The following is a 21210-nucleotide window of genomic DNA, read 5'->3' as shown; positions in this document are numbered from 1 at the left end:
AGTCTGTCTGTCATCGCAGCAGAGGCAGGCAAAAGAGAGCGTGCTCACATCAGTGCCCGCATTATATGGGAACCGCGGAGGCTGACCAAACCAAGTCCAGGGCCGTCATGGGTAGCGTTTTCCCGGTCTATAAGAATGATGGCCCTGGGGGACATCACATTGGCTAATTTATTGGTTTCCAGGCTAAATGATAGCAAGCATGCTTGGTGGTGGGATGTGGGTAGTGTGGGCGGGCGTGTACCGCGCATGTGCAAGTATGAGTGTGTGCACCAACAATTAACAACAGAGAGAGATGGGGCGGTCTTATCATGTGCGCAGAGGCAGGCCCAGAATCGGATCTGCAATGAGTCTGCACTGTAATCATTGTCCTTAGCGCGCCCTGAGCTGAGATTTGTCACTGAGAGGGTGATCGCACCATAGTTTGTACTGCTTATCATACTCAGCGTGTACCTGCGCATACGGTACGAATATGCTTTGACGTTACGCGTCTCATTAAAGCTTCGGTGTTACATCATGTACAGCGTTCCGTACGCGAAAGGGGGCAATGTTTCTACTTGGTTTAAAACATGTATGTATTTAATGTGGATACTAAGGGCATACATTTGGGATAACTATAATTTTTTAAAAATACATTTAATAATCCTATATTACTTTTAAAAAGAATTACACAAATCGCGGGAGAAGATCATGCGTACTCGTATTGAAAGAGCTGCGCAAGCGCATCATAAGTGTACGCAAAGCCATGTGACTTTAAAAGTAGAGATTTGATTGGTTCACAAAGCCATGTGACTTTAAAAGTAGAGATTTGATTGGTTCGTAACTTTTCCTATTGCGAGTGTTGAAAGTTCCGTCCCATTATAATTATTCGACTTTGACTTTCTAAGAAGAAGCATTTGTTGTGAGAATCTTCTCAAATAGAAGGAAGATCGCCATAATAAGAGCAATGGAGTCATCTTCCAGCAGTTCTTCAGAGGAATATTTAATTCCTGAAGAAGCTGGGGGAGAGGGGTTGGCCTAACGGCTAAGGCGCTCGACCTTGGACCTGGGGATCTGGGTTCGAGTCTCGGTAACGACGCCAAAAACCCCCTGTGATTCTGGGCAAATCACTTAATCTCCCCGTGCCTAAAATGAAAGTGTGTCCTCATGTAACGTAACTGGTGCTATGTAAAGCGCTCTGATAACTGATTCGGTTTGGTTCTAGTTCGCGCTATATAAAACTCTGCAAAAAAAAAAAAAAAAAGAAAAAAAAAAGCTCCAAAGAAGCTCTAATTTGGAAGTTTTTCACTTTTCCAGAAGGTTAAAAAAAGGTTAATGCTGCAAAAGTAACCTGTAAAATTTGCCCAAAAACTCTTTCAAGGGGTGATCCATGTAAAAAATACTCCTTTGGCACAGCAAATATGGTGCGACACGTGAAGAACTTGCACCCCAAGAACTTTGCTCGAGCTGAAAGGCGGAGGTTGCACGAGAACCCACCTGCTGCTACACAAAGCACATCATCTGCGGCAGTATTTTCAGCAAGCAGTCCACACCCACATATTGATTCTGACTTTGCTAAAGTTAAATTTCTTTGCATTTATTGCGACAAACTTTTGTGTTATGGGGAACTGTCTATCGACCTGATAAATCGCAGGATACAGGACCATTGCTGTCCTCGACATTAGTTGTTCTTTTTCTCATTCTTTTGTTCCGGTTGGAATTTGTTGAGAAAACACAAAAAAAATACAAAACAAAAAAACAGTTATTTTTAGAACTACCTTCACTGGTCAAAGAAAGAACTATATTTCTATGTTAGTGTGTAAAACTTTGTCAGAATGAATGTGTAGTTCATAAATGAATGAATGAATATATTACTAGTGTATGGAGAATGTGAAAGTGCAGAGCTATAAGGAAGTGGTACAGCATAAATCTATGAGGTGTTTACCTATAGTATACTGTAGTATGTGCGAAGCATTTGAATGTAACATATGTACATAAATATGTTAGAAGTCTATGCTTCAATTTGCGCTGCTGATGAAACCGCCTGGGTGAATTTGTATGTGTTAGGGGCGGATTTACAATCCCCTTGTGCGTCTTTTACACAGCCGTTGTGTCACTTTTGAGAAACAGTGGTGGTGCAAAAGATGTGCCTTGGTGTGTGCTATTAACAATGTGACGCATCTGGAGGGTGCATTACATTGTAAAGCCCTGCGCCAGAAGAGGCTTTCCTGTGCAGAAGGGGGTACAGCAACGCCTCCTAAAAGTGACTGAATAAAATATATAACATTTCATTCAGTCACTTTTGAGCTTATGCTGCATCAAAACCTTGCACATGCTTGAAGCAGGTGTAAGGATTGATACAGCTTTGTGAGCATAGGGCCCCAGAGCATTGCTGGAGTTGTGTTACACTTGCAACAAAAGTCAAGCAATAATTAATCCAAAAATTACTTTGCCATTTAGTTTTGTTATTATTTTATAATAAGAATATGAAATATAATCTAAAAAATTAAATACATATACATATTTATATTAAAAATGTAAGAAATTAGTATAAAAAGAAAGACATAATAATTAATACATTTATAACTTATCATTTACAAAACCTTTGAAATTCACTGAAAAAATCATAGGTTTCACCAACGTTATAGTTAGGAATTAGCATTTAAAAAACCTTGCAAATTCATTAAGAAAACCATAGGTTTCACACACGTTATAGTTAGGAATTAGTATTTAAAAAACCATGCAAATTCATTGAAAAAACCCTAGTTTTCACACGTTATAGTTAGCTGAACATTTCTCTCATACAAAACCTTTGAAATTCCTCCGTTATAGTTAGCTCAGCTACCTATAACTTGCGTGCCCGCAATGCACTGCTGATGACGTCAGATATAACATCACTCATGACATGGTCAGTGACATCACTCATGACATCACTGATGACATCTCAAATGACATCACTGATGACATCACTGATGATATCATCCTTATGGCAGACCTCCTTTTGACGTAATATAACCTTTGATACACACCTTCAGAAATAGAAAGTAAAAATTTAAAAAAAATGGAGATACCAATACCACTTACCAACAACCAATTCAGTAATTCCGCCATCTACATACCCATGCACTCATTCACCAACAGTTTTATATAGTCACTTATACATGTACTCACTCATCATATGTACTCAAATACTTATAAATACTGTTACACACCGACAGTCATCCATACAGTTACTCACACACATACTCACACATGCAAATAAACTATCAAACATCCATTTGTTTGCATATACAGCTATACACACACCACTACACTTACTTTTACAGAAACGTACACATACTTACTCTCTTAAACAATCAGTGATAGAAACACATACCTATTTATACAGGAACGTTTTGAATCTGTCACTGTCATATATCCTTACTTATATACATCGATACTCACACATACTTGTTTAAAACATATGTACTTACTCATAAAGACACTATTGAGGCAGTCATTCACTCACTAGCACACCCATACACACATTCATCCACCCGTGCAGTTCTACACACATGCTGTCTTCAAAACACATACAGTGAGTAAGTCATTCATGCATCTGTGCCCTAAGTAATACCCGCCACCAAACTATACAGACACTTATTCTGATACTCAAAAAACCAACTAATAACCCATATAGACACTCGTGTAGCTACTCACCAACCCATGCAGCCACTTATACACAAAGTGAGACACTGATACAGATATTTACATGTTTAAACATTACTCGCTAATACATGTATTCACTAAGATACACTTAAGTCAGTTATACAATGAAATTTACAAAAAAAACATCCATTTAGACCCTTATTTACCTATTTATTCTTCAATCAACCTTTAGATATACATATATACAAATATTTATTTTCAGAAAGACACACACTCAGTGGATGATGTCATCAGTGATGTCTTTTGAGATGTCATGAGTGATGTCATGAGTGATGTCACTGACCATGTCATGAGTGGTGTTATATGTGACGTCATCAGCAGTGCATTGCGGGCGCGCAAGTTATAGTTAGCTGAGCTAACTATAACGGAGGAATTTCAAAGGTTTTGTATGAGAGAAATGTTCAGCTAACTATAACGTGTGAAAACTAGGGGTTTTTCAATGAATTTGCATGGTTTTTTAAATTCTGATTACTAACTATAACGTGTGTGAAACCTATGGTTTTTTCAATGAATATATATATATATATATATATATATATATATATATATATATATATATATCCACTGAACAACTGAACAAACCAAAGGTTACAGGGATGTTATAGTTAGGCTGTTTCTACACAAACAAAACCATAGATATTCAGTAGCCATAGTTTCATGAGGTATCTATAACTTATGCCCCTGCAATGCACTGCTTTGACCTTACATATTATATCACGCATGACATGGTCAGTGATATCACTAATGTCATCACTCATGACATTATCCACAGAACCACTCACGCATCTAGTGTACAACTACACAACCACTCATATACCTACTCACACATCCACTCACACACCCATTCAGGCACTCATACAACCACTCACTCACCAATACACCTACTCATACAGTCACTCCCTCATCCCTTACAGTCATTCACACACCAATTGACTCACCAATATAGCCTCTCAACAAAGCCACTCACTCACTCATCCATATAACTACTCACACACCCATGGATGTCTGAATGGGTATATAGGTGTCTACCCATTCAGACATCCATACAAGCACTGACACATCCACTAACTCACCCAGAGAGCCACTCATACAGACACCCACTCTCCAATACATCCACTCACACACCCACTCAGTTAACCAAAGACCCACTCAAACAGTCACTCACTCATTTATACAGCCACGTACATACCCAGTTACTCACCCATACAGCCACTCACACAGCCAGTCACCCATACAGCCACTCAGTCATGCATACATCCACCCACACAGCCACCAACACAGCCTCTCACAAACCTACTCACAGACCAGTACAGTCACTCACACAGCCACTCACTCACCCATACAGCTATTCAAACAACCACGTATTCACTCATACAGCTACTCACACACAAACACACACGCGCACACACACACACACTCTCTCACACACACATCTTTTACTTTCCTATCTCCATTATACTGTGGTAGTCATTGTTCTGGATATGATATTTTTGCACAACAATATTTAAAACTAAGTATTCTGATAGTACACCATCAAATGCATCAACCGTCTAATTGGACAGTGACAGGGCGAAGATGTGATTCCCCAATGATACTGGACAAAAGAGTGGCAGACACCTCTTTCCCCAAAGGGCTCAGACATCCCTTCGAACATCTGCAACAATTGGCACGACCTGAGAGTCTGTGATACGAACGTGACTACAAGCTGCTATGCATTCAATTGTACTGTGGTGAATGTAAATCCCCAGCCGATTATTATGCAACTGTAAAGGTTGCAAAGTTCTTGATGTGCACTTATTAGCAGCACACACTTGCGTGTGTGCAGCAAGGTCACTTAGCTCTGCAGGAAGTGGTCTTCTGATTTCTCAAAAAAGCAGGAAGTGGTCATACGATGTCTAAAAGATGCAGGTCTTTATTTTAATTTTCTCTTGCCCCCCGACATGACTCACTTCCCCACAAAGACTTCCGCCCTTTCAACTTGTTCTATATTTTTTCTGTCCACTGTTGCTGAAGGTATCAACAAAACACCTTCCTCATGACCTGAATTCTTTACAAAAATGATGAGCATTTTCACCGTACACTCAAGGTAAGAGACCTTCAGCCAGCCTATGAACTGGCGCAGGTGTAACCTGTAAGGCTGCCAGTACATAGTAAACGTTTGAGGTGGCTGGCGGAAATCTTTCTCTTTCTGAGGTGGACTTTTACAGAGTGAAGTAGGAAGAAGTGTGGGTGTTTCGTGTCTTGGTGGGAGGTGATAAGCACAAAGGTTTGTTTTCGAGCCCCATTTGCCTTGGCAGCCAGGTACAGCACAGCCAAAACGAATATTGTTTGCTCTACAGTGGCAAATTGAGAAGATCCAGAGAAGATTCATCGGTGAAAAATGGCAAAGCCAAGAGAATTGATGACTGACGTGACACAACGCATAGATCCAAGTCAGCAAAGGAATCCACTTCCCAGCATGGCTTTACCCCTCAATCCTCGTACTCTTCCAATGGCTTATGGACTGGTACCCTGGGAGGAGAGGAATTATTCCGATACCTTTGCCGCCCGCTCTCAAATGCCAACCGCCCCTCCATTCCCCATCCCGACTCGGTCGAAGAAGATGGCTTGCTCCTACATCTGCCATACTCTTATTTTTCTCCTCATCCTGTTGGCACTCATGGGAGCTGGACTTGGGCTGTATAAGATTCTCCAACTGCAGCAAAACCTAGTCACCCTCAAACAGGTACGGTTGAGTGCAGTTCATTGTGTATAACCCTATAGTTAGAACTTTGAAATCACAATTAAACTCATTTAGAGGGCTTTGCTAAATTATTATTTAAAACCTGACTGTGGTGGTAATATTGCTACTCTGTATTACCTCCATATTTGGCAGATAAACAGGGAGAAATGTTCAGCAATAAAGTCACCAAGTACTTTTCTACAGCCTTTTAGGTATGGCTTCCACCAGCCTGGGAGACTCAGCGGCCCATTGTCACATTCTGCAAGGGGGACCTCATCATTGTGCATTACAATACTGAGGGAATGCACCAAGGGTGGTATGAGAGGGTGGCAGAACAGCAGATATTATGTTTATCTAAGACGGAAGGGTGGAGCATGAGGATGTCACAATACCACTTATGATGTATTTATGTTTGATCGGGAGGAGGGTGAGTAGTGTTGAGAGTTGCACATGTGGGTATTAGCATACCAGGTAATTTATTTATTAGATTCAGCCAGGAGAGGAGAGGGTAATGCCTAGGTTGGTCGGTGGGTGGCAAGTCACCAGGTAATTTTGTTTTTTTTATATATGGTTGCAGGAGGGTGTGGAAATGAAATGGGCAGTGGGGGTGATGGAAGAACACTCTGCACTATTTTTTATATTAGGGAGTGTAGGCTAATTCAGAAAGTGGTGGGGGGCTGATGGCAATATTCCAGGTTGTGTATGGCTCCATTAAGGCTCTGCTACCCCTATGCTGCTCAGTTATTCATAGTCAGCCATCTATAATTATATGTTCTTGGAATTCAGGTTAGTGCTAGAATATATGATAACATTTATGCTACGTTATTTTATCTCTCTCGCTCAAGATGTGGGGCAGTTCTTAAAATAGGTTTCAAGGGGTAAGCCTCTATAAAATGTACACAGATGGTAATAAAAAAAATGGCATACTGTAGAGATGCTGAATCATTATTGAGAACATCTTTGCCAGGCAGCTATTTGGCCTTCCCCCAGTTCCCCCTTACACCGCTTCGTTTGGACCTTGGGGTTAGACCAATTGCAGACGAAGTCGCCCTCAGACCCCTCTTATTCTGGCGGCGCCTGTGGGTTACCCCACAACTGGCTGAATACAGGGCAGAGCTGAGAGAGGTGTTGAGTCTACAGGATGCGGGAAAACTACAATGGTTGGCTTTTATTAGGGACACATTTGTGGCCATGGGAAGGGCTAATATGGGGTTTAGCACAGAAGTAACCTACCCTACAATATCTAGAAAGGCCTTGATAGGGAGCTATAGGGAGAACAAGCTCGTCAGTCTTAAGGGTAGCTCTACAATCGGCATGCTTACCAAAGTCTTTTTAGAAATTAAAGATCAGTACAGACTAGAGCCCATACTGGATGATATCCAACCGCCCCTTGCTAGGAAGTTATACCTGCAGTTTAGATATGGGGTGCTCCCGCTGCGTGCTTTTACTAATAAATGGGCAGGTTCACCCATTTCTGCTGTCCGGTTTGTAGCAACGCAGCGGAGACGGAATATCACATAATTTTTTTCTGTCCAGGCTAAGAGAAGGTGAGACACTGATGTCTGATTAAGTTATGCAGAAACCTGGGAACCAAGCATTGTATAGAGGCTTTTAGGATACTGAAATATGACACCCACCTGCCCATTGTAATGTCAGTATCACGCTTTTTATTCTTTAAGTGGTGCGTACAGGGAGCTCTCATGAAGCTTAGCCCATAGGTTTTGGTTGATTACCATATAATATTTTTAATTGGATATAGAATATCTTTAACCTGTTTATAATTTTTATGATTTTTACCAAGTATTCACTCATTATAACATGATGTATACTTGGTTTAATGAAAATTTTACATTTGTGCAAACTTTTTAATCTGACCAGGATGTGATGGCCCGATGTTAGTAATGTGAACCTTGGTTTCTGGATAAGGACGCATGCTTTGCAGTTTGTTTACATGAAATAATGTTGTAAGGCACATGCACTTTTCATAAGCAACCACAATGGAGGGCCAGGAGGCCTTGAGCTTGTGCCTGTGTAGATTACTTTGTGTTTTTACCTTCTTGTTACTGCTATTGTATTGCACATGTATTGCACATGTATTTTAATGAGCCTTGTATTGACAAGCCAATCCCAGGTCATTGGGTTTGGACATGTGTCATTATAGATTGTTTTTATGGAATAGTAATGTGATGCACACACACTTTTGTGAGTAATTCTGGCCCGTGTTGCGATGGACAGATTTCATTTTGATTTATTCTCTCCTTTAATGAATTTTATTGTATTGCACATGTACTTTTATGGTCAAAACAACCGAAATAACATTTTCTTGATGATGATGATAATGAATCATTATACTTAGCCTTATTTGTTACCTGTAACAAAAAAGATTATTGGATTATTGTAAAAGGTGAAGATTGTATTTTATGGGAACGAATGCTGAATGATTCACAACATCATGTCATGGCCAGGAGAAGGGCCTGGTGGTAATTTTTTGACATTATGTAGTGAGCTTGGGATTTACACAGCATCATCTTAGAAAAAAGGTTCATCAGCAGTGGTTTTATATTGAGATTTGTGTTTATTTTGTGACTCAATCTCCTCCTCTCAAGTCATACTGCGTTTCTACAACACTATGTGATGCCATTTTTCTGTACAAAATATATATTTTTATTAATTACATGGATGCCATAAGTAATGTGCTTTGTACCATATCTTGTTTGTTTCCTACATTTTCTCAGAATTAATTGAATGCTAACCATTTAACCCACATGTGTTAGACCACAGCCTTAGGGTGGTCTTCCTGCCTGTTTGCCTCACCTTTTTGCTGATTTATTTTTGTTGGACTTAGGACTCTGAGCTTTTTACCACTGACAACTAGTGCTAAAGATGCATGTGCTTCTCCCCATAAACATGGTTTGATTGACTATCTAAAATGGGCTTATTTAATTTACCTATGAGTCCCTATGTGTGCCCATGGCCTGTAAATTAAATGCTATAGTGGGTCTACAGCACTAATTGTGCCACCCACACAAGTAGCACTTTAACTATGTCTCAGTCTTGCCACTGCAGAGCCTGTGTGTGCAGTTTTACTGACATGTCAACTTGACATTTAAAAAACATTGCTAAGCCATAAACTCCCCTTTTATTACATATAAGTCACCCCTAAGGTAGGCCCTAGGAAGCCTATATGGCAGGATGATGTGTAATTAAAAGGTAGGATATCCTGGTAGTGAAGAACACCTAAATTATTTTCTAACTACAGTGAGGCCTACCCCGCTCACCATAGATTAATATTGGGAAATCCTTATTACACTTATAAGCTGTAATTCCTGATTGAGAAGGAGTATCTGTCAGAATCTGTATCCTCAGCATCGTATTGAAGCTGATATGGTTCACCTCCTGATATCCCCAATGTCCGATAACAAATAAACAGACATTAAAGGTGATCAAGCGGGGGAAGGTAGGGAAAGGAACAGAGGGGAGGAAGATATGAAATCACAAAGAAAAGCAATCAACATTCCTTTCAACCAGACACATAGGTCTCCGATATACTATTCCATATCACAACATGTTTATCCCCCGTTATACCTGTAAAGAATAAAAAGATGTGCTGCCTTATGCTACAAGAGCTGTCTGTAAGGAGAGGATCATTCACTGCATGTGTATTCATCCACTCAGACACAAAACAAGAAGCACATAAAGGCCATGAATGATACTACAAGTAATTAAACAGGTATACCTCTTTGGATAGCACCTACCCTCTACAGCAGTATGATGGCATAACAGGGGTTGAGAGATTTGGCCTCTTGCTTCTCTCTAATCCTAACGCCTGCTGAGGAAAACAAAATATAGAACAGTGAAAGCAACCGTAAAATGACTGTGTCCCGTTCAGTCAGTTACTCTTCCAGCATAAAACAACGCAGCTGTATTAATTCATACATGAAGGGATCAAGGAACATGGACCCTAATCCCCTAACCAGTCTTATGCTGAATATCACCCGTTCACATTAATCAAAGAATAGTGAAGAATGAATAGCGGACCATGATCAAATCAATAAAAGTTGCACAAGTATTTCCCTGAAATGATTTTCCTAACCCCTTTACTCTGCATGAGCTAACGGCAACTGTAGCTCTCCAGCACGAGTGAAAAGGGGAGGAGAAAGAATAGATGTGCAAAAACAAAATATGTTTTTTCCCCAATACGCTCTTGGAGAGGAACGTTAAGTATTAAGGGGCAGATTTATGAAGGCCTTGCGCCGCCGGTGCGTCACTTTATTTGACGCAACGGCGGCGCAAACAATGCGCCCTATTTACAACGTGATGCATCTAGGAGATGCGTCACGTTGTAAAGCCCTGCGCCATCAGGAGGCGTTCCGGCGCAGGGTGGGCGTTCCGGGGCAGGTGCGCCTCGCAAAAGTGGCTGAGTGAAATCTATAAGATTTCACTCAGTCACTTTCAGGACAATGCTGCGTCAAAAGCCTGCGCCTGCTTGAAGCAGGCGTAGGTCTTGAGGCAGCATTGTGGAGATGGGGCACCCCCGAGCCTTGCTGGAGCTGCGTCGCGCTTTTCGACACAGCTCCAGCACTGCGCCACCTTTACGGCACAGATGCGTCACGCATCTGTGCCGTTTTTGCGCCATGGTGCGCCGCATTGTAAATGCGGCGCACCATGGGTGGCGGAGCAGCGGCGCAGGATGACTGGCGCATCCCTGGGGATGCGCCAGTCATCATAAATCTGCCCCTCAGTCAATACATGCAGTGGCGTGTAGATTGTCTGAAGCAATTAACTCCCAGAAAACTCATTGAGTACTGGAGATAACTGTCTGCGCTACTAGCGCAAGCACCCTTACCAACCTTCGGCATACAAGGAACTCCGGGGCAGGCAGGATTACTGGCACCGGCTTCCATCCGACGTTCCAGTTTATGGCGATATCGTCATTGTTGTGCGGTGGACACGTACACTGCAAAAACTGATGGGAAGTGTAGTTTTTTTCTTTAACCCTCGCACTCTCACAAAGCTAATGTCAGTGTTCACTGTGCCACACGGACCTCAGCGCTGGTGCGTTCTGACAGTAGCTCTGTCATGTTTCAAATCATTGGAATGGTAATGATAAATCCTCCCTCCTTAATGGCAAAGTTGAATTTATCATCACTATTTTAGAAATTAACAATTGATGGACAGAATGCTAAACAATGTCAAACATTCACCCCCAGTATCTGGGCCTAAATCCATCCGTTTTTTTGGCTCATCATGCCATTCCAGTTTGGACCCGACCATATGCAAATCAGTCTTGACCCTATTCCCCATTTGAATAGTCCAGTCAAACTGTCTGGCCAGCTCCTCCGTGGACCAGAAACAAGCATCCGGAGTGCTCACTGTGCCACTGGATTTAAGCTTGCTTGGTTGATGAGCTATGATACAGGGAAAACGGTCCCAGGATGCTTTTGTCTGCCCCAGGGAGAACCTGGTTTGGGAGTTTGGGCTGGAATATTCCCATGGGGAGCAGGGTCAAGACTGAATTGTATATGGCTGGGTTCAAACTGGTTTGGCATAGTGAGCAAAAAGCAATGGATTTAACCCAGATCTGTGACTGGGGTTGAATGTTTGATATGTTCAGCCTTCCGTCCATCACCTTTTTTGTTGTTATAGTCTCCCTAAGTTGGAAGGGTATGCCCAGATGTGGATCACGTGCTAACTATGCCTCTGGATTCAAGCTAGTCTGGCTGATGAGGGGGTGATACCCCAAAACCAGTCCCAGGGTACTTGATTCCTGTGCAGAGTACCTGGTTTGGCAGTTCGGGCTGGACTGTTCCCATGGGGAGGAGGGTCAAGACTGATTTGCATATGGCTGGGTCCAAACTGGGGTGGCATGGTGAAGAACAAGATGATGGATTAAACCTAGATCTGTGACTGGGGATGAATGTTTAACTTGTTCGCCAGTCCGTCCATCTTTTGTTCTTTTTTTCAACTTTCATCTATGGCTTTCATGAAATACCCCTGGCAGGACATCTGGGGCAGAACAAGACCTTTGTCTGGCTTGTCCACCACTTTTATTTGACCGAGATGAAGATTTCCTCAGATACATTTTGCAGGACTTGTTTAAACTACCAGGCCAGCAGGAAGACAGGGCAGAGGCTGAAAGTCCCCATTAATTCCTTGCCTGTCGTTGGCATCCACTTTCAAAGAGTGGGCATCAACATTGTAGGGCCTATGGATCCCCAGACAGACTCTGGCAACAGGTTTATCCTGGTACTCATGGATTATGCCACAAGATACCCAGAGGCAATACCTCTGAGGACTGCATTTGCACCTACATTGGCTAAGGGCCTGATGAGGATTTTTACTAGACTGAGTTTCACCAAGGAAGTGTGGTCTGACAGGCGCACCAACTTCATGTGTGCTTATATGCAGTCAACGTGGAAGGAGTGTCGAGTTACTTACAAGTTATCCCCCCCTACTATCCATAAATCAATAGGCTTGTTTAAATATTCAATAAGACCCTCAAAGGCATGATCAAGTGGCTACCTGAGGCCCTGAGGCATAAGTGGGACGTTCTCTTGCCATGCCTTCTCTTTGCTTACATCGAGGTACCACAGAAGGGGGGTTGGATTTATCGCCTTTTAGCTTCTATATGGTCATCCTGTATGCCGACCTCACAGTCTGGTAAAGGAAGGGTGGGAGCAAGCATCCTAGACACCTCCCCAGGATGTAGTTAGCTACATTCTACCCTTTAAGAGCCAGATGGCCAAGTTGTGGAAGCAAGTTTCTGACAACTCAGAGGTCGGCTGGGAAGTGAGGAAACAGTGGTATGACCAAACTGCTACCCTTGTGAAATTACAGGCTGGACAGAAAGTGTGGGTGATGAAACCAGTGAAGCTCAGGGCCATCCAAGAACAGTGGACTGGGCCCTATGAGATGAAGGGGGGTCACCTGCCTGGTGGACCGCAAGACCCCAGGCACCACCCAGGGTGCTCCAAGCCAACAGTCTTAAACCAAACTTTGAGAGGTCTGAAGTCACCATGTTGCTGGTGACAGTTGGAGGGGAGGAAGAGGAGAGTGAACCTCTACCTGATCATTTAGCCTCTAAAGAGAAGTATGGGTCAGTGGAAGGTGTGAACCTCTCCCCTCTGACTTCAGAACAGCAGAGGGACTGTCACACGTTGCTGGGACAGTACTCCTTTCTTTTTTCCCTCACTCCTGGGACTACCCACCTGTGTATCCAGATGTTGACACAGGAGACAACATCGACGTGAAGAATAAAACTTACAGGCTGACAAAGTGAGGACCAGGTTTAAAGATGAGATTTCTATGATGCTGGACCTGGGGGTGATTGCATCCTTCAGCAGCCCCTGGTCCAGCCCAGTTGGGCTGGTACCAAAGGCTGCCCCAGTGGGCACTACACCAGAACTCAGGTTCTGTGTACATTACAGGGGGCTCAATTCAGTCACTAAGGCTAATGCTCATCCTGTTGCACGGATTCTGTTGGAAAAGCAAAACTGTGCATAAGAACGACAGTACGTCAGAATGTAGGGACTGAGTATCTTCGTAACCTTAATACCTGTCAGCCCAATCCTGACTAGCTCACAGTGCCTCACCTGATCTTCTAACCTTCACAGAGTAACAGGTGATCTCAACAACCTCAAACATGACCCTGTAGTCCTCAAGGAAACCGTGGCAACAGATCCTCCCCTTTTGTTACACACTTATTTACTCATGCATGCCCATAGTAACATAAGAAAGACATGAAGAAAGTTTACAATCCCCTTATTGAAGCTATCATACTCTATTATGAAGCAAATGTGCAATCATTAGGCAGATGCAACTAAACAATGTAACTAGTATTACTAATAGGGTTTAAAGAATGAACATCCCAACCATGGCAAATTGTATATTTTTGTAGGTCTACCCTTAGTGGCTTATCAAGGAATATATACATGATCTCTGGGATTGACCTCAGACCCAATACCTGAAGTATGTCAGGTACTGCTGTTGTTCCAGAACAGTCCTCTCTGTTGGAATTCTCCTCTCTGCCAAAGGGACAGGACACAGTTCATATGAAAAAACCCTGAATATAATCCCAGAAGTTAAATAGGGATTTGAAACGTGTCAGCGCTTTCTTCTCTACCATGCCATGAGGGATTATCACACAAACCAGTGTAGGCACTGTAGAGGGATATACAACATTGATTTACCCCCACAGTCCAAAAAATCTTGCTTTCCCTATGACAATCAAATCTCGTGAAATGTAACTAAATTGAGAGCAGTGAGAGTGCTCAGTGTCCAGACATTGCTTAGTAAAAAACAGACTGGTGTAATGTGTAACCAGAGAAATTTTGATATCTGAAAGTTTTATTGTATAATTTGGTGAAGCACAATACTCAATTCGTTTGAGCACCAGAATTATTTCAAAAATATTTTTTGAATGCACTTAGGACAAATGTTTTAAACAGTGTGTCAATATGTTTTCAGGCATGCATGAATGTTTAATGTTTAGAAATATTATTGTAACCAATGGGTAAAGCAATTTAACCAGGACCAAGGAGACAAATTGCATTGGTCCATAGTCTGCTTAAATAAATAGCAGCGCTTAAAAAGTGGTGGCCGTATTCCCCTTTTTTCGAAAACTTTAATCAAAGTCTATTTGGCTACCGAAACAAGGCTTAACCCCTTTCTTGTACCACTTTTAGAAAGATGGCATTTCTCTGCTCTTAGCTCTGTCTGCCCGCAGCCTGTCTCCAATACACATCTGGAGTGGGTGACAGCTGGACTTTGTGCATTCCCTCTAGAGAGCCAGAAACAAAGGAAGATTAGGTGTGGCTGAATGGCCATCCACATCCTGATGGGTCATCCTGGGCAGGATGGGAGGGAGGAGTTGACACTTACACCTGAATAGGCAGTGTCTTCAGAACCTGTGTACCCAATTTCTGACATTTTTCCATTGCTAACCATGCTCTGACAGAGGCATATTTCAACATAGTTCCTTTTGGTGGTTGTTGGGACGCAGATGCCCCCCCCCCGCAGTTTTGTTCTCCTACCCTGAGTGCCTGACTGAATATAGCTGGCATCTTTGTTTTTGATTTTGGCACTAACCTCACACTGATCTAGTATGTGCGAAGATCCAGGCGTGTCCTTGACATTAGTGAGGTCATGAACTTATCCTGTAACCTAGAAGGTGTACCAAGCATCCCCTCCTTGTACAGACAGTGTACTGTTGTCCCTGTCATAAGTTTAGTACATATAGCAGTGATGGCCGCTTGCTGTATATTGTGATTCTTAGTTGTGACCAGGGACTTTATCATGAAGGGCTTTTATGGTGCAATGCACAGCTGAGTGCCTGATTTATGCCCCTGCAGTGGGTAACCTAACCTGATATTCCTCTGAATTAGTGCTATCTTTTCAGACACCACAGCTCTGAAACATAGAAAGGAACACCTTGCTCACTGTTTCTGAGCTGTGCTATCTGAACATAAAGCACTAAAACAGAGAGATAACATGTTACAAAAAAAAAAAAACTTTCTGTCCTGCAGGCACACACAACAAATTCTCAGTTCTGTGCTAGAAAAAAGCATATGATATAGCCCAGGCCTCTTTATCTGTGTCACTGAAACCGTCTTGTACGATACAGGCAAAAGCCCAAGTTCATGTTCAGGTTCATGTACAAGACAAAGTACAGGACAACGTTCTTCTGGCGTCAAGGATACCCATGGCTGACACAGTCCTATATGCAACTTCGTCTGGTCGAAAAGAGATCTTTAATCCGCAGGTTTTCAGTCAAGACTCAAATGGTGCCCCGTCTAAAATCCCCCCTGGAATGGATCAAAACCCAATTGATGAGGTTGATAAGGTTTTTTTGATAGACTCCAACACATTTGAGGTAGAATGCGCATGGGGGGGGCAATTCACCGATATTAGAAATATCTAGCCCCAATGGCCTAAATAGTAGCATAAGGTTATTTAACCTGGACCAATTGAGTATAACGCTGGAAAATAGTTCTACTAATACTGATAATAAGTTAATACTTGCTCCCGGGAAAGTTGGATCTGAAAAGGTGTCTATTTCAATGGAGCAAAGTAAATCTGCTCAAGTAGTAGCTTCAAATAATCTGTTTAGCTCTGAAGACTTATCACTACTCGACAAATTCGGAGGAAATCGTTGTAGCAGACCAAATGCAAAGGAAAACAAACTCAATAACTTAGATTGTGGTATATGGGAGAGTCTACTAAATACAATGGACAATATTACTAATGCTCTCAATTTCCACTCAGATAAATTAAATACTCAAGTCGATTTATTAAATATATTGGCCATCCATGTAGTTGGAATAGATGCAAAAATTCTCCAATTGACTAATGTGATAACTAAAGTTCAATCCAACAAGGAGAATCAATTAATAACCTGCACTTGTGAGCAATTGATTGATAAAATTTCGGATTTACCACTTATCGTTAGCTCTATGGTTAAAGAAGTCAAATTGATGTCGAGCAGAATGGTCCAAAAGAAAACAACATTGAAAGATAGACTAGTTGATTCATCCTTGGCAACAAAGTTCTTAAATTCATTAGAAGAGCTAGGGATCCAACAGCAAAATGTGAATAGAGAAGAAACAAACACAAATATAATACCCAAACTCTTCAAGTGTAAAACTCAGCAACAAAACATAATCCAAATAAAAACTACTGCCGCAGAGAAAAAAGATCGACTTTCAAATGATGACACATCTCAAGACGGGATTAAAGACAGTAAATCTATGGATGAAATATTAGTCAATGCATCAAACCTAATACAAAATAATGCCAATCAAACTTCTATTACAACTAAAGAAGGCCTATCGAAAAGGGCGAGAAAAAGACTGAGGAAAACTCATAATAAATTAAATCAAAAACAAAAACAAATCTCACAAGTGACGCTGTTCCTAATACAAAAAGAATGATATCCGATCTTCAGTCACTGGAATCCCAGCCCCCGATGTGTTCAATGACAGTATATGGTCCAAAATTACCGTAACATCGAGCTCAGGGGTTAATGGACAAGACCAGGCATTCAATGGAGCTGACAAACAGTGTGCTGAGCTAAATTCTATTATTCAGAAAACCATAAATAATCTCAATCATGACATTTATAATGATCACATTACTGAGGAGATAATTACACCTGAGCAAATCACAACTGATGACCCTGTGTCGGGAAAAGTGTCTATTCAGGCATTATTACCCGACACAAGGTAGAGTGATACAACTAGTAATATAAATAATGATAAACTAATGGCTCGTGATACCTTGAGTGAGTCAAGAAAAGTAGTTTTCCGTTCACAATACACTACCAGAGGTTCTCATGACATATTGAATCGGCGCAATATTTTAAAATTACTGAATGCAATTGCTGATTTGAAGGATATAATGTCAGATGATTTAGACTCAGTTGAGTTTAGGAAAGACCAGATCCACCCTAACAATGAAATAACGACCTGGCATCATGAGGTTACTATTATTAACATCTTAGCTAATATTAATCAATTTAAGAAATGGGGCATTAAAGTCTGGAGAATCTGTGATTGCCAATATCCGACACTACTCATCCCCCTGACAGCATCTTATAGTCCAGCCGCAAAGACCAGTGTACGCAAATTAAAAGTGGGATCACGAGTCATAGCTCTGAAAGGAGCTGTAGGGCCATCATCAAAATTAGATCTGTCATTTGGGATTAAAATCATGAGTGGTAAACCGGGCATTCGAACTTGCGAAGAGTTAAAGAATGAAATTCCTTTTTCTGACGATTGGAGTTGGCTGCCAAAAATATTGGTCAAAGGGAGCCCAATAAAGCATGATTGATGCCTAAATTCCATTAACAAAGTGTTAAAACCACTTAATATTTGTTCCTGGAATGTAAATGGTCTTAAAACCCTTGTTGAGGATGCTGATGCAATAATCTTCCTTAGGGATTTTGATATACTAATGTTGCAGGAAACTTTGAATATGGAATGTGAACCACTAATTGGTTATTATGAATATCTAAATACTGCTCGCCGTAAGGCTGCCTTTGGTCGTGCAAGTGGAGGTCTCTCCACTTATATTTCTTTAAGTTTGGATGTTAAACATTTTGAAATTGATTTTCAAGTGGCATGGCTACAGTGTGTTAAGTTAGTATTTAATCATTCTATTATTTTCTTAAATATCTATATAAGTGCAAAAAACTCGGATAAGGCTACTCAATTCTCGAGTTTGTGGGAAATAGTAAAAGTCTTATATTATGAACATCTGGATTCGATGATAATCATCTCTGGCGATTTTAACATGCACTTTTTTTACTTGTAACACCCCAATATACCAACGAGATTGTTATCAAGGTTGATTAATTCTCAATTCATAAAATGTACCCTTAAGTTGCTACTGGCTGATGGACAAACTCCTACATTTAAAAAAATAGGTAACCCAACTATTATTGATTATTCAATAATTTCGAATGTGCTAATAAACTCACTTTGCAGCTATCGTGTAATACCGAGAATAGAAAGTGATCATAGTCTGCAAATAATTTCTATGGCACTTCCGTTGGATCATTTACTGGAAGTGAAAATAATTGAAACTATTGAAACATCTTTTCATTTGAAACGGCTGGTATGGAACCAGAGAAATGAAAAAGAAATATTGAAAGTCTTATCTTCCTTAATCAATAAAGCTCAAGAAGAAATAGCAGAAGGAAAATCTATGGCTGATTCCTGGCCACGTCTCTGTTCAGCCCTTTTGGATCATTTTCCTCCCCCAACAACATCGAAAGGTGCGACCATGAGAACAAAAAAGTCAGGATGGTTTACTAACCAGCTGCTTCATTTGAAAAGAAATCTCAATAGAGCAACTAGGGCATTCTGCAGAAAATGTAAAGGTTCAATTACTTTTTTTGAATCGCAAGAACTGATAAAGCAAAGGAAACAATATAAAAATTAAATATGGAAAGCTAAACAAGCATATTATGAAGGCATATGGATCAAATTACATCATTCATGTAAAACAAGAGACTTAAAATCATTTTGGGGTATTATTAATAATCTTGATCTTGGTAATTACAGAGGGAACAGTGCCAATATTGAAGAATCAAGTTGGGCTTCTTGTATCTACAATCTTTATGCTGTCCCTCGGTTGTTCATTCTGATTTCAACAGTGCTGGTAAAAAAATAAACACATTGGAAAGTAAAGAATATAAAAAAAATCTTATTCAGAACACTACAACAAGCAAAGAAAATTAAAGGTTGACGGTTCAAGTTCTGATGTCTACGATTCATATACTCTACAAGACAATTACTTTTGGACGACAGATCGAGGTAAAAAGGCAATAAGTAAGATCAGATCTAACGGTGCGCCGGGTCCAAACGGATTTCCTAATTCTGTGTTTAAGGCAAATCTTAGGGGCCGATTACGATGGCGGTAAATCCACAACTGGTCGTGGATTTACCGCCATCGTCCTTAAAATTCCCACCGCTAAATTAGGATCGCGGTGGGAAGGGGAAACGTACCTCGGCGGACGGAAATACCATCCGCCATGGTCCCGCAAGGGACCAGGTACAAGGGGTCAATGGAGGCGGTGCTGTGCAGGCACCGCCGTGGGCATTTGGATGTCTGCCTATTGTTGCGGAGTTCCCGCCGCAAAAAGACAGGCGGAAAATGCCTTCAGGGGCCCGTTGCGGGCCCCCAGAGGGGTAGGGGGTGCTGCACATGGGGGGTACTACCCCCCTACATTTGCATGTACAAGGTGGCAGCCACCACACGGTGCCTGCTAAGTTGTACAAGCAAATGTAAAACATGTGTTTTTACATTGTGGCGGGTGCTTCCACCTGCCACAAAGTAAACATACAGGATGCACCCGCCAGTGTGGCGGGCGCATCCTAATTAGTTTTGCAGGACCGCCGCACCTATGGCGGGCGGTCCCTTTTTCACCAACGATGGCAGGCGGACTTTGTCCGCCCTCCATCGTAATCGGCCCTTTAATCACTGGTCTGAGGTTTTATCATATTTATTTAATGATGTTCTCAAAACCGGAACTGTTCCTGAGTCATGGCAAGGAAGCATCAATATAGCCAATATATAAAAGTGGCCCACATGATAATCCCGCCAATTATCGATTGATTGCCCTAACGGATGTAGAGGCAAAAATATTTGCGAGTTGTCTTCTTGAAGACTTAGAAGCATGGGCATCAAGGAATGATGTAATCCCAATTTTTCAAACTGGTTTTAGAAGAGGGGAATCGACCAATACGAACTTAATTTTAATGACTTTATTGGCCGACAGGGCTAAATATAGGAAACAAAAGCTGAACATCTGTTTTATTGATTTAAAAGCTGCCTTTGACTAAGTACCACAAAACTTCTTATGGGCTAATCTTCTGAATTGGGGCATTCCAAATCGTTTACTAGACATGATTAAACTTTTATACACCGATACATGGGTCCAGATTAAAGTCGGCGATGGTAGAAGCAGTACACACTGGCTAGAAACTAATACAGGTTTGAAACAAGGCTGTGTTTTAGCTCCCTGTCTTTTTAATCTTTTTATGTCTGCTCTACCATCTCATTTTAATGATGTCAATGCCAATCATAAAAAGGTAAAGAGATTAAATATTTGCAATATGCTGATGATACAATTTTACTGAGTCACATGGCCGTAGGTTTAAAAAGACTAGTTGATTCTTTTAATCAATATATTACTCTGAATGGTCTTAAAATAAATACTTAAAAGACAAAAATTATGACTATAGGAGGAATAAAAGTAGGTTCAAAAGTATGGAACGTTAATGGGTTATTTATTGAATCAGTAA

The 21210-nt window shown here is 41.2% G+C and overlaps 1 protein-coding gene across 1 annotated transcript in view; it reads left to right on the top strand.

Moving 5' to 3' along the window:
• The first annotated feature begins 5731 nt into the window (after positions 1 to 5731).
• The window catches only part of LOC144775458 (tumor necrosis factor ligand superfamily member 6-like), a 48454-nt gene continuing 32975 nt past the window's right edge, over positions 5732 to 21210 (top strand). The window contains exon 1 of the mRNA XM_078659229.1: positions 5732 to 6409. Within this exon, the coding sequence (XP_078515355.1) occupies positions 6065 to 6409 (345 nt within the window). The 5' untranslated portion in view covers positions 5732 to 6064. The remainder of the gene's footprint in view (positions 6410 to 21210) is intronic.

Source organism: Lissotriton helveticus, chromosome 1_1 (assembly GCF_964261635.1).
Source record: "Lissotriton helveticus chromosome 1_1, aLisHel1.1, whole genome shotgun sequence".
NCBI classification, from domain to species: domain Eukaryota; kingdom Metazoa; phylum Chordata; class Amphibia; order Caudata; family Salamandridae; genus Lissotriton; species Lissotriton helveticus.
This window is presented reverse-complemented; position numbering and strand designations above follow the sequence as displayed.